This window comes from Lactuca serriola, chromosome 3 (assembly GCF_051521515.1).
Source record: "Lactuca serriola cultivar US96UC23 chromosome 3, Lser_US96UC23_V15, whole genome shotgun sequence".
Lineage (NCBI taxonomy): Eukaryota > Viridiplantae > Streptophyta > Magnoliopsida > Asterales > Asteraceae > Lactuca > Lactuca serriola.
The window spans coordinates 221,261,905-221,276,707 of NC_136410.1; the positions used below are offsets into that span (position 1 = coordinate 221,261,905).

The 14,803-nt window shown below is 30.9% G+C and overlaps 1 protein-coding gene across 1 annotated transcript; it reads left to right on the plus strand.

The window, feature by feature from the left end:
- The first annotated feature begins 6,548 nt into the window (after positions 1-6,548).
- LOC145093611 (oxoglutarate-dependent flavonoid 7-O-demethylase 1-like) lies at positions 6,549-8,856 on the plus strand. Its single transcript, XM_079031801.1, has 4 exons — positions 6,549-6,806; positions 7,032-7,279; positions 7,812-8,136; positions 8,468-8,856. The coding sequence occupies exons 1-4, from the start codon at positions 6,549-6,551 to the stop codon at positions 8,708-8,710; spliced, it is 1,074 nt and encodes a 357-aa protein (XP_078887927.1). The 3' UTR covers positions 8,711-8,856.
- Positions 8,857-14,803: the final 5,947 nt, after the last annotated feature.

A 14,803-nucleotide genomic window follows, 5' to 3' on the forward strand; every position in this document is an offset into this window, starting at 1 on the left:
TTGTGGTTTTTGGATTGGTTTAAGAATGAAAAACTTTGCCTTGATTTTGGATGTTACAATTTGGTATCAATTTGGTATCAAAGTCCTGGTTTGAGATGATTAGATGAGCATTCATGTTAATCCAGATTCAAACTAAGGAGCTAAGCTATCAATTGCGCGCTATAGCGTTTTGCGGAGGTCAACAAACCGCTATTTTCAGTTTAGCGTTTTCATTCCGCAGTACCGCCATTTGCGGCACTACGGGCGCTATTCCATTTTCGTTCATATTTTGGGCCATTTGGTTACTTTGTTAATGAAAACTAGTTTTAATAATCTCACTATACTTTCATTTTAAAAAGTCCGAACAACTAACATAATTAAAAGCATGCATAACAATTACGTCTACCGACAATACTCTTTCTCATCTCTTTCTATACTCACGAAGACTTGAGCTGCTATGGTCGGACTCCATTAATGCTTGTTGTAAATCGACCCACACCTATGACGCTACGACTTGGGACTTAACTCCTTAAATCAACCACAACCTACTAATACGAGATTGAACCCGTGCAATGCAATTAAACTCTATTTGACACTTTGACACTAACTAGTTTCCATATTACTATAATAAAATATTATGTTATGTTTTTATATGACTTTTTAGATTTGATGATACAAATTCTATATAAACTTATAGTATTAATACTCAAATATATAAATTCTATATAAATATAATATAAAATTATAAATTATAAGTAATAGTAAAAAACCGCTATTGCACCGCTATACCACCGCGATAACCGCGATCTCAAATAGCGGTATGTGACCGCTATTAAAATTTTGACCGCGATAACTGTATAGAGAGAAAGAGATTAGGTTTAACATGGTTTTTTATATTAAATTAAAATAGGCTATTAAAATTTTACTTAAAATATAGAAAATAAAAACTAATAAAAATTTTAATCACGGATAAAATGGTAATTCATATCAAATTCTCCAACCACCGATAGAACATAAATGAAACAGTGGTGGAGATGGGTGATTGGAACGTAGAGACCGTGGAATTTTATGCAAAGCTTCTATAGGAATTTGAGTCGGTGATGGACCGCCTCACACATGAAACAATATTGACCCGGTCAATGGAAGAAATTTGACCATCTAATACTAAATTTATGTGGCAAAATTAAAAAACAAATAAAAAAAGGCACCAATTTAAAAAACATGTGGCAAAAATGAGAAGTTGAAAACATTATTGTGAAATTTGACAATCTATTGTTAAAATTATGTGACAAAATTAAAAAACAAATGAAACAAAGGACCAATTTAAAAATCATGTGTCACAAATGAGAAGTTGAAAATATTACTATTCATGCATCCCACGGGATTATATATATATATATATATATATATATATATATATATATATATATATATATATATATATATATATATATATATATATATATATATATATATATATATATAGAATGTGTAATAAAATAAACTATATTGACAAACTAAATTGAAACCATGGGGCCATCCTCATCAAGGAAAAAAATAGTGTCGGAACCTATGCCTTTTTATAAACCACGAAGATCATTTATATAATTTCATCTTTAATAAATAAATAGCTGTATAGAAACTTTTCATTGTACGATTAACAAACATCGAACGAATGTCATAAACTTACCATGTTATTCTTCCGGTAAGTAAGTTGGTTTTATATTTGATTCTACCAACTAATTTACAAACATCTATAAGAAATTTAAAATTCCACAACAGGGGAACATGTCAATAATAGTTTAGCGAAAATTTGGCAATCTCTGATTCACTGCCCCAGGTTCGTTTAAAGAAAGACTTTACGTACCGATGATAAACATGTCAAACAAATATTTTCTAGAAACCTTGGACCAAAGAGCAAGAGTTGATTGGAAATTAATTACGTAGAGTGATAAAATTAGTAAACTATTTATTACATTAGTTAAAGCATACTTAATCGTCGAACTATAAATGTTTAACAATAATAACTGAATTCTACGTAAAATCTAATATATATATATATATATATATATATATATATATATATATATATATATATATATATATATATATATATATATATATATATATATATAGAGGTTCAGGTTCATTTGAAACCATTTTAATTTTATGAGATCGTGAGACCAAATCTAAAAATAATTTTAAAATACAAAATAAATGAAAAAATTCAAAAATTCTTTTTTTAAACATTATTTTCGGAACTTGAATTAACCAAAATAAATAAATCAATAATAAAATTAAAAAAATCCCGTTTTTTTTGAAAAATACGTGAAATATTCTAATAGAATATTACACTGTGCATATTCTAAAAAAATAATTTTAAAATGCAAAATAAATGGAAAAATCTAAAAATTCTTTTTTGAAATATTATTTTCGGAACTTGATTTAACTAAAAAAAATCCTGTTTTTTTTTTTGAAAAATACGTGAAATATTCTAATAGAATATTACACTGTACATATTCTAAAAAATTATTTTAAAATGCAAAATAAATGGAAAAATTCAAAAATTCTTTTTTTAAATATTATTTTCGGAACATGAATTAACTAAAAAAATAAAAAAAAAATAAAAAAAAATGCGTCTCACGGTCTCACAAAATTAGGCCGTCTCACATGAACTATATATATATATATATATATATATATATATATATATATATATATATATATGTATGTATGTATATATATATATATATATATATATATATATATATATATATATATATGTATATGGAAAAGTGAGTATGTGGCTGTCATGTATGTAATATTAGGTATAAAACCATCAAAATTGATTTCATTTTGATTAAAAAGATACAATTTTTTTCATTGTTAGCTTGTTCCTATATTTTTTGAGTTCATATGATCTTTGATTAATTAATATATCCCCAACATCTCTGTATTTTGAATGTGTTGTTTATATTATACCTATAGTAGGTTTCATAACTTTCTTTGATACCTACCATATGCATACTTGCATGGTTTATTTTGATGTGTTATGGGAAGAAGTTTATTGGGTTTTTAATGAACAATTTTAGTCTTTCACTATAGTTTTCTATATTATATTTTAATATGAAGGTTTATAGGTAGTTGATAATGTATTCTTATACATGGTTTATTGTGTAAAATTAAATATTTAAAACTCCATAAAAATATGTACAAATCCAATCATCTAGTCTAATAGAGGATACAAGAAAGATGGTAGAGAAATTTGATTGCATTTAATTAAAACTATTAAGTTTTTGATGGTTCTATACCTAATATTAGGTACATAACAGACACATATTCCCTAAGCCTATATATATATATATATATATATATATATATATATATATATATATATATATATATATATATATATATATATATATATATATCCACGTAATAAAATAAGTAATGTTATAAGAAATATGCCATTAGAGTAACACTTTACGTAATTCAAAAACAAATGTATAGGCCTCTTTCACCTTGTACGTGTATGGTGTAAAAACACAAAATTAGATATATGGTCCCGGTGCTTTATAAGAACACAAAGATTAAGTCTCTAACTTTTGTTTTGACCTTGATGGTCCATGTGGTTTCATGTTATTTCGTAGTCTCATTGTGACTTATTTAGAAAGACTTTTATATGAATGTGCCTCTATTTTATATTTATTAGATGATTTATTTGTAACAAAAAATAATAAGGAAAAATGACGAAACGACCATATTATGTATTTCGATTTTACCCTTTCAGTCAATAAAATTATTTTCGTGCCTTTCAAGGGAACAAAGTTGATGTCGACCTGTTGTTTTTGTCACTGCGACCGAATATATTAGGTTAAAGCTGATGTGGCTTATGATTAAGAATTATTTAGTAAAAAATAAGAATAATAAAAATCCGGGCCCATCGTCTCTCTCTCTCTCTCTCACACACACACAAAAGTCGGAGGAACCGATGAGACCTTGTTGGTAATGGAATTGCTAATTCCATTTCCATCTGTACATACATTTCTTGAACTTACCCCTGAATTATGGACACGATACCATAAATTAGATGATTGATTTATTCCATTTTCCGAACATTCTAACCGCAACTTCTACCATCTGTGTCGTTTTTAAGAGGTAAAACAAGATTAGAACAAGGGGTTTCTCTCACTTTAGGAAGGTTATTCGAAGAACAAGAACCTCACTATAGTTTTTAAGAGATAAAACAAGATCAAAATAAGATAAAAATGAGATCTGGGTGTGAAAAGCTGGAAGTTTTGTTATCCCAAGAAGCAAATGGTTTTGTGAACTGGAATTAAGTGTCAATATTAACCACGCACGATTTGATGAAAAAGATAGTTTTTTTCTTGAAGATTTGTGGTAAACAAGATGAAATCACACAAACCCACAACGAGGATCAATAGCAAGCAATGAATTTGTACCTCTTTTTTTTAAGAACCGAAAATTTGTTGTCCTCCGAGAGAAAGAGAAAGAATAGGTAGTGGTCGGTAGTTATGGTTATTTGAGAAGTTTTTTGGGTGGTTAATCAAATGACTTGGATGGCGGTGAAGAAATACATCAGAGTCGGTGGTTAGCACCTGGGTTTTGCTCCGATCAACACAAGAAAACAAGGGGGAATGGAGAGGGTGGTGCCTCTCGGTGGTGAAGGAAAAAGGGGTTGTAGGTGACTGAGAAAGGAGCTCTGATAGCAACAATTATGGTGGATGTTAGTCATTTCCGGTAGGGAGCAAGATGGTGGCAGTGGTGGTTCTATGGTGACACAAGTCAGAGAGAGAGAGAGAGAGAGAGATGGTGGGCCCCAATTTTGATTATTCTTTTGTTTTTTACTAAAAAAATTCCAAATCATAAGCCACATCACCTTTAACCTGGTATATTAGGTATATTAGGTCGTAGTGACCAAAAAAACAGGTCGACATCAACTTTGTTCCCTTAAAGGGCACAAAATTAACTTTAAGGACTGAAAGAGTAAAATCACAATACATAATAGGGTCATTGTGTCATTTTCCCAAAATAATAATTACCGCACCTCTTCTACACCCACCCAAAAAAAAAAAAAAAAAAAAAAAAAAAAAAAAAAAAAAAAAAAAAAAACTTAACAAGCACCAACGGGCTTATTCTTGTGGTAATCGGTTTAGTATCTTTTTAAACTTGTTCTTGAACTAGGGTTTGTATGTGATTAAACATAAGCCGAATTTTAAAATGGTCCTTGAGAAATTCATTACAATCTATAACTAATACTCATGGTAAATCCATGATAAGATAGGAGAAATCCATACAAAAACAAAATGGCTAGTGACAAAAATCATAACCTTGTTTGACAAAAAATTCTAAAGATGAGTGTGAGATAACTTTTGTCCTTATATCACTTCATATAGATTTTGAATATGTTGTTTTCTCTTAGATTGGTTGTGACACGGTCGTCTTTAAAGTTGCTAAAGTTAAATATTTCAAAACAGGGTTGAAGTTTACAAAAAAGGTTTACTTAGGTCATTTATATTTTATTTAATAATAACTGGAAAATATAATAAATAAAAGACAAAGTTTAAATGAAATAAATAATAATATAAACGTTATTTTATATGGGTTAGAGACCAACCACGCAAGAAAACGAAACCATATGAACCGATATAATCTAAAAAGATTTAGAACTAAACTTGCAACTTTTTGTAAAGCACATGGACCATTTATGTTATTTTGTATATAAAAATTGGACCGACCGAAAAAAAAAAATTATAACTATGGCTTCTCAAAAATTGATGATAAAGTCCAAAAGGTTTTTGCAACGGTCCAAAATCAAGAATTTTATATGATTTTTGGGTTTCAAAAACTTGAAATGACCGTTTTATCCTTTTTTATTCTTTTTTAATCTTTTATTAATTAAAAAAATGGAGCGATCTCTCTCTGCCTCTCTTACACTTACAGAGACCCCCCTCCCTCCAAATTCTTTATCTGTCACTTTTTAACTAGATCTCTTTCTCTTTCTCACACCTTCTTCTTCTCCCTTTTCTTTATTTATATAATCAGATGAAAAAAACTCACATGGAAAACTCATTCCTTTTTTTTTTCTCTCTCTCTCTCTCTCTCTCTCTCTCCATATATATATATATATATATATATATATATATATATATATATATATATATATATATATATATATATATATATATATATATATATATATATATATATATATATATCCTTTTTATCTTAATCATCTCGAAATAAGTGATCCAAAATAACAAAAACTCACACATAAATAGTCATTGCAACAAAACACACACATACTTATTGGGATGAAAAAGCTTTGATTTTCCTAGGTTCTTAGCAGCAGCCCCAAGAGAACGAGATCTAGTTATATACCGGTAACTTAATAATTTCAATTTGGACAAAACATGGTTATAAGGGTATCATATATGCATAATTTGAACTTTAGGGACTCACACGCCTAAGTTTTGATAAACAAAGGGACTAAATTTATAGTTTTCCCTATATATATTGACTACCACACCGATACATGTAAACCACACATGGAAGCGAAGGGAAGAAGTTTGGGGAGTTCCCTTTTAGTGCCTAGTGTGCAAGAATTGGCAAAGGAACCGCTTGTTGAGGTTCCTCCCCGATATGTTCGGGTCGATCATCAGGAGCATCCAATATCATCATGTCTGCCGTCTTCTACACTACTAGAAGTACCTGTCATAGATATGCAACTCTTACTCTCTAAAGATTCAAGTAATTTAGAATTGGGAAGGCTACACCTTGCTTGTAAAGATTGGGGTTTTTTTCAGGTAATTATATAATGCATATTGTTTTCCAAATGTCGATTCTATTGCGTGATTAAATTTCAAATATGGTGAACAGTATATTGAAACAGGATGTTGCTGATTTTGGCCATATAGTGTTTTAAGCTGGGAGAAACCATATTCGTTGATAACAATAATATTATTGAAACGGATTACAAATATAGTTGAGATTGTGCTCACAAAACATGATTTATGAATTTTATGTTACAGATGATAAATCATGGGGTGAGTTATTCGTTGTTGGAGAAGATGAAAGAAGAAACACAAGAATTTTTCAATTTGCCAATGGAAGAAAAGAAGAAGTTTTGGCAAGACGCAGGAGATATTGAGGGATATGGACAAGCTTTTGTTGTCTCTGAGGAACAAAAGCTTGATTGGGCGGACATGTTTTACCTGGTTACACTCCCTCATGAAATGAGGAAGCCTCACTTGTTTCCTAAGCTACCTCTTCCATTCAGGTCATTTGTCCCTCTATTTTCTCTCTATTTTCACTTTTATATGGTAGTATGATAAATTATACACATTATTTTGTTAGTTTTCAGTCCTTATGCAAAAGGTGTTTTTTTCATTCAAATATACACCGAATGAAAATATTGCAATATAAACTTTTTTTTGCTTTTAGTGTTATTTAGTTATAAAGAATAGAATTAGGGTATATTGCAATTTATTCAGTTTCTATAGGTCAAACCAAACATATATACCTGTTGTTTTTTTTAAGAAGGGTTATTATGTAAGTGAAAATCATCTGATTGACTTACGTTAGAGATAATCTAGGTTACCGATTTGAATTATGCCAACTATTTTTATATTTTTGGAACTTCTTTACTAATTAACTCCTACTTCTATTAATAACTGAAACCGTCTAATGGAATAAATTAGTCTTTATTATTCTAAATACGTAATAATAATATATTATAAGCATCGTATGCAATTGTCCCATTTTATTAGAGGTTGTTAACTTTTAACATCCAATCACGTATATTATCACAGAGATACCCTAGAAGCATACTCAAGAGAAGTTAAGAACGTTACACTAAAAACTCTCATCTTTATTGCAAAAGCTTTGAAGATGAAGGTTGAGGATATGAAAGTATTGTTTGATGAAGGTTTACAATCTATGAGGATGAACTATTACCCACCATGTCCAGAACCTAAAAAGGTCATTGGTCTCAGCCCTCACTCAGATCAGCTTGGAATCACCTTCCTGCTTCAAATTAATGAAGTAGAAGGTTTGCAGATAAAAAAGGATGGCATTTGGATTCCGGTCAAACCACTCCCTAATGCATTCATAGTCAATCTTGGGGACATCATAGAGGTTATCATTTCTATCTCAAAATAATTTCTTTCTTAGGATAATCTATCATGTTAAATTTTACCTTCTGTTTTTTCTTCATTTAAACTTTTTGTTTTATCAAACATGATACGTAGAGATTTAAGTTCTGATGGATTTACTATGTCCCATAAGCACAAGGATTCAGGAAAATGAAACGTAGGTAAATGGCAACGGATTGGTTGGTTAATTCAAAGAGCTTTGGTAGAGTAGCAATACATTTGTTTGGTATTTAACAATGAAATATATAGACCAACACTTTAAACGTGGTTTTAAAATAGTTGCTAAAATGGTAAGGTTTATTTGTTGTCATCAGATTGTGACAAATGGGCTATACAAAAGCATCGAGCATAGAGCAATAGTGAACTCTGAGAAGGAGAGGCTATCCATTGCCGCATTTTTTGCCCGTAAAATAGATGCTGATTTTGGACCGGTGCCAAGCCTAATCACTCACGAGACACCACCAAAATTTATAAGGGTATCTCTTGTGGATTACTTCAAGAACTTTTTATCTAGAGAACTTAAGAGCAAAAGTAACATTGAGCAATACTATATATGATTTGTTGTGTATGATCGTTTGATGTAATAACTTGTTCATTTGTATTGTTTTTGAAATAAAGCATTGTATAACATACTACTATACCTATATTGTTTTGTATTTCTAAATAGGTTTTAATAATTCTAAATAAGGATGTGGACCAAACAGAGTGATCTCTTGTCGCCATTCATTTTTTGTTTCTTTCTTATTTGTGGTACTTCTCTCTATTTTTGTCATGCTAACATAATTGGCCAATTAAATACATATATATTCTTTTGGATGGTATATATAAGTGCATTATCATGAGCATCTTCTAAACATAGATTGTTTGTGTATGCACGTCATACCATACGACTTTTATTTTTTAATAAAATGTTCACATTAGATGAAAAAACTTTAATTGAGTTATTTTGATAGATAGTTAATTTCATAGTTTAAATCATTTTAAACTAACAGATACTTCATCTTTGTAACACATTAATTTTATCGGATGTAATAAATGTCAAAGTATGTCTATCTGAACATCTCGCAAGATCAATTCTAAAACTTAATTATTGTATAAACTATAGGGGAAACAATAAAATTAAAATAAAGCCTTCAATTGAACAACCTTGGGTGTTACGTCTTTGTGGAATTCCTTCGTTGTTTTCTTGATTAATCCTCCTCTTTGTCCTAGTGAATAAGGTTAGGACCTAGTGAGTTCGTCTTACACATACATATCTACCACTTAAAAAATTAGTATTATCAAATAGGTTAAAGAAGTCATACAACGAAATATATCACCCGATGACAATACTTAGGGGAGCGATTAGTCATTCACAGAAAGAACCAATGACTCATTTCCTTCCCTTCATACACCTATCAATTGTACTCATGTATTTAAATATCCAATAAAATGAGTATAATTCACAATTCTCATCTTCGCCGATCATAAACATTCGTCATGATCATAGCCATTAAACACCTCTCATGTCCCCACTAAATATGTCACACTAAAAAGTCATACAGTAAAGAAACAAATCCAAAATAACATGTGCACACAATTTTATTTATCATAAAACATATGTCAACAAATAATTAAAAAATGCATATTAATTGAATGATAAACATTAATGTATGAACAACCACAGAACACGAAAAAGGTTCAACCATTCACATGTCTCATTCGACGACCCATAACTATCAATTTAATTATGATTTTTCGTAATAACCCTTTTGAAAATATCCTTAAGATATTATAATGCTTCCTTTTAGAAATAATATTCTATAACAATTAATTAAAAGTCAATGTTATAGTCTTCTAAGGCACTTTTGATAAAAATTCAAAAAATATTCTTAACCATAAAATAAAAGGTACAAGGGCTAAAACAAAAAGTATATTAAATTTTCTTTTTACCTACCCATAAAAAAAAGATTTTCTTCTTTACCTGAAAACCATCATCTTTCGGCCATTTAAAACACTTCAAAGGTTCGAAAATTTTGTAAACTTAGTTTATGTAATCATCATTAATCATCTTGACTTGTTACTAACATATATTCATAAATAATTTTTTAGGAATAAACTCAAATCAAATTGAAATCAAATTTTTTTTACCAAAAATCCAAACAGTTCAAAATATTCATCAATTAAACTACTAGTAGCCCGAACAGAGACATTAGATGGAACCAAAACATTCAATCCATATGTATAAACCTAATCAAATAACTATGCCAAGCTAAAATTAAATAATCATGCCTTAATCACTAGCAAAATGCCAAAAATCTTTACAAACTTCCTTCTCTGATTTCTCACTCCTTCTTCGCATTTTCTTGCAATTCTAGTGGAGTTTTCACTCAATTTCTTAATCTATTTATGCTCCTTAAGTCTATAACTGGTGAAACTCTCTCAATTGCTTCAATTTATACCCCCAATCAAGGTGACAGTTTTTAAGATTAATCCTCATAATTTTGCCTCTAATTGACTCATTAATTTTTTTAATTAATCATTATATTACTATAATATAATATGTTATATATATATATATATATATATATATATATATATATATTGATATTGATATTTATTTTTATATGTGTTATCACAAACTTCCCACTTTAAAAAATTCCGTCATTGGAATTTGAATTAAGTAAACAAATATGAATATTTTATCTTCTTATATCGTTCGGGTTCCATTTCGCATCCGATCCTTTATGATACTTCTAGTTTACCTTCACCACTGGTCTCTCTGCTTTCCTTAATTTCCTCGCCTTTCGGTCTATAACTGTAATGGGTCTTTTATGTAATGTAACTTGTCATCAGTGTTGATTTTTTTGAAGTAGCACTTCTATGGCCACATCCACCAAACACTCATTGAACTTGATATAAAGTCGCTATATTTCCCTTACTAGCTCCAACGGATAAGTTATCTCTCCAACTCATTCCTTAATCACAAAAGGTCCAATATACCACATATTTAACTACCCTTTTATCAAAACACACTACGCTTTTTCCATGGGACTTCTTCAACATGATTCTATCTCTCACCTGAAACAGTATTGTTTTCTTATGTTAAATCACCTAACCTTTTGGTTGTTCCTGAGTATCAGGTTAATCTAACATAATGGTACACTTACTACCATATAAAATTTCATACTTGGCTAGAAAATTCATTCCTCATTGGAAATTCTTCAAAAATTATGATATAAAATGTAGGTTCCTATCAAACATAAACAACTGAAATATGTTAACTATCTTTTCCTACAAATATGTTTCACATGATTACACAATTTAAGAGAATATTTTGGATATACATAGAAAGAACCAATGGTCCTCTTCCGTTCCCTCTTGGCACAACCCATCCGTTGTGCTCAAGCATTTAAATATCCATCTCAAATCCTATCCCATATCGGTCACAACATACACGTTATGATCTCGGCTATCACACACCCATGTCCTATTAAATGTGTCATCGTATACCAGGTACACAAAATCTAAAACTTTTTGCTTATCCTATAGTGAGGAGTCTTTCCAATTCCTCTTCAATTCACCGAATATACTGACAGTTACATCAAATTTAATCATTTTGAATCTTACTTGTTTCTTCCTTTTACCTGTGACTTACTCCATTAAGTGACAATGTTATCATTCTCTATTCAGTAAACATCTTACACCTTCTTTGACTCTTGGTAATCTTGGCACATTTACATCATCCCGTCTTTTTTCGTGACAAGCAGTAATGGTGCACCCCACGGTGATATACTATGTCGAATAAAACCTTGTCAAGCAAATCATGCAACTACTAAATAAATTATTCTGCCCTTGTGTGTGCTAACCAATAGGGCTCTCGAGAACTTCCTTACAACTGGTATATATATTATATCATGCTTCCCTATTCGTTACCCATGCCTTAATTGTTTTCTTATTACAAACTATTTAACTTGTTTTTTTTTGACAACCAATCCATTCCTATCACAATATCAAAAACTCAAAGTGTTACGGGAACTAGTTTTAGTGGTGCTAAACAACTGTTATTTCAATCAAGAAATCATCAATTTTCGTTCTTATGACTACACATTGATCATCATCATTCTTTATTTATACAAGCTTTTGCAGTCATATTTAGGCACTTACAGAAGGTATGGAAAAAAAATCAAATATATGTTTGCACCCACATCAAATAGAACCACATATATAGAGCTTTCTAAGAAGATACTTGTCACTATATTGGGGTCTTTTGAGCTTCCTAAGATGTCAAGTGAAAAGTGTTGCTTTTTACTATTGTCATTTTTGCCTTATTATCTCTAGATCGATTCCCTTTCTCTGCCACCATGTGTTGGTTATTGTTACCCTTGTTTCCGGAACAGTTTGACCTGAGATGATCGAGGAACCCACACCCATAACATACTTTCCCTATTTTAGAATCTAGATTGATATGTCCTATATTTCCACATTTATAACAAGTTCAATTACTCATATTACACTCCCCTTGTGGAATCATTTGCATATAGTTCATTGTTCTGCTCCAGGCCCTTGATTAACCTTACGTTCTTGACATGAATTCTTGCTTTTGATGGAATCATTATTCATACCATCCCATTTTCTTTTCCCCAAATCCCTATCTTTACCTTGATGATTCTTTTCATGTTAGCGACCTTCTACAACATCTACATCAGAATGGAAAGTACACGGTTTCTGAATTTCGACAAATTCATGGATACCTGTACTCAATCCCTAAATATAGCATTCTACCCTTCTTTCTTCTATAGATACATAAAACTCGGCAAAACTATCTTTCTCCATGAACTTAATACTATAATCTCACACTGTAATATACCTTGTTCCAACCTCAAGGATTCTTCCTCCAACTACTTAACCGTCGTTCGAGGGAAAAACTTTTCTTTAAAGATTCTCGTAAACTCATCCCATGACATCTTATTGGCCGCATCATGCCCCCCACCCCCACCCCCCCCCCCCCAACTTCTTTCACCATGGCCACAAATGTATAGCCTCCCCTTTTCACATTTTCTCACCATAAATCACCTTGTCCTCATCCTCACACTTGTTAGTATCGAATGTTCCCTTGATATCCGTGATCCACATTGATGATAGCATGGGATCAATTATTTTGTTAAACACAGGTGGTCTACAATTCATGAACATCTTGTAACTACAACCTCATCGATCGTGGTTGTCATTATGCATTAAGGGTTGTGAAATGCTTGGATCACGGTTCGAAATTGGTGTACTATACTCGTAGTCTTCCTTTTCTCCGTCTACGTCACCAACATACTCATTCATTATAGCATCCTGTGTCTAAGCAATTACATTTGGGAGGGTAGCTTGTATCTCCTCGCATCGACTGTGGTGGGAGTCGGAGTTGCCCTAGCCAGGTGGTGTATGTATCGATGTTGTGACAACTCCTCATCCTCTTCCACTACCCTTGCCTCCTCCTCTCTTTTGTCCTCATCGACGACTAGCATTTGGAATCAGTGGGGTTTCCGATACATCTCTTTGTACTCTGACATAAGCTCTAGTTAGGATGCGTTCTTTATCTGGGGTGACCCTATTGAACCTCCTATATCTCCTTGAAGACATGATACATACAAAAGAGATGTAGTCTAATTTAGACGCTTGATTATCTCTTGTTTCTTCCGTCTAAGATTTAGTGTTTATGAAAACACTTAATCTACTTAAAACAACTTTTTGATATAACCTTGAAATACCCTAATTTTATTGGATGTAATAAATTTAAAAAATATAACTATCCGAACATCTCCCAAGATCAATTCTAAAACTTAATTATTGTCTAAAATACATGTTAAGCAATAAAATTCAAATAAATCCTTCAATTGAACAGGTTCAGGTGTTACATCTTTGCAGAATTCCTTTATTGTTTTCTTGATTAATCTTCCTCTATCTCCTTTCCACCACCACTAGCTAAATAGTTTCCTGGGCAGCACACATTTAAAGTTTTTAAATGGGTAAGCCTTGGAACTAGTGAGTTCGTGTGTTAGGACCGGTTGTCACACCCGATTTAAACAAATAAAATTATTACTGGTGGTTGCACTAAAAATAAGGCTCAGGGAAACAGGGTTGAATCCTCAGGGACACATCCTAATGATTAATGCCTTTTTGATTCGGGCACATTCTAGTCAAGAAACATAAAATATAAAAGGGGGATCTGAATTAAACTAAAAACTAAAAAATGCAGTGATATTAAATTAAATGGAAATTAATATTAAAAACGATTTCAGTTCTGCTACGACTTTCCTAATCACACAACTAGCCCGTATCTGGTTATTCATAATGCGTTCTATCTAAGTTGGTATTGAGAAAAACTAATAAGCTCTAGTATAATCTCTTTTACCTAAACTAGTTAATCAAAACAAGTTTTTTGAATTAACCCTAACTTTTTATTATTCAATTAAATAAGCTATTAATTAAATCGGAAAAATTGCATTGAGTTATGTGTAAAATTCTCAATAATACCCAATACTTCTTAAAAGTTCAGAAGCATAAAGGTATGATTTTTTTTTTTCAGTTTATATCAGAGTTAAATCCCAAAACAGAACCAATATGATACTTGTTACTTATTACCAGTTGACAATAACAATTATGAATTCTATTAACGGATT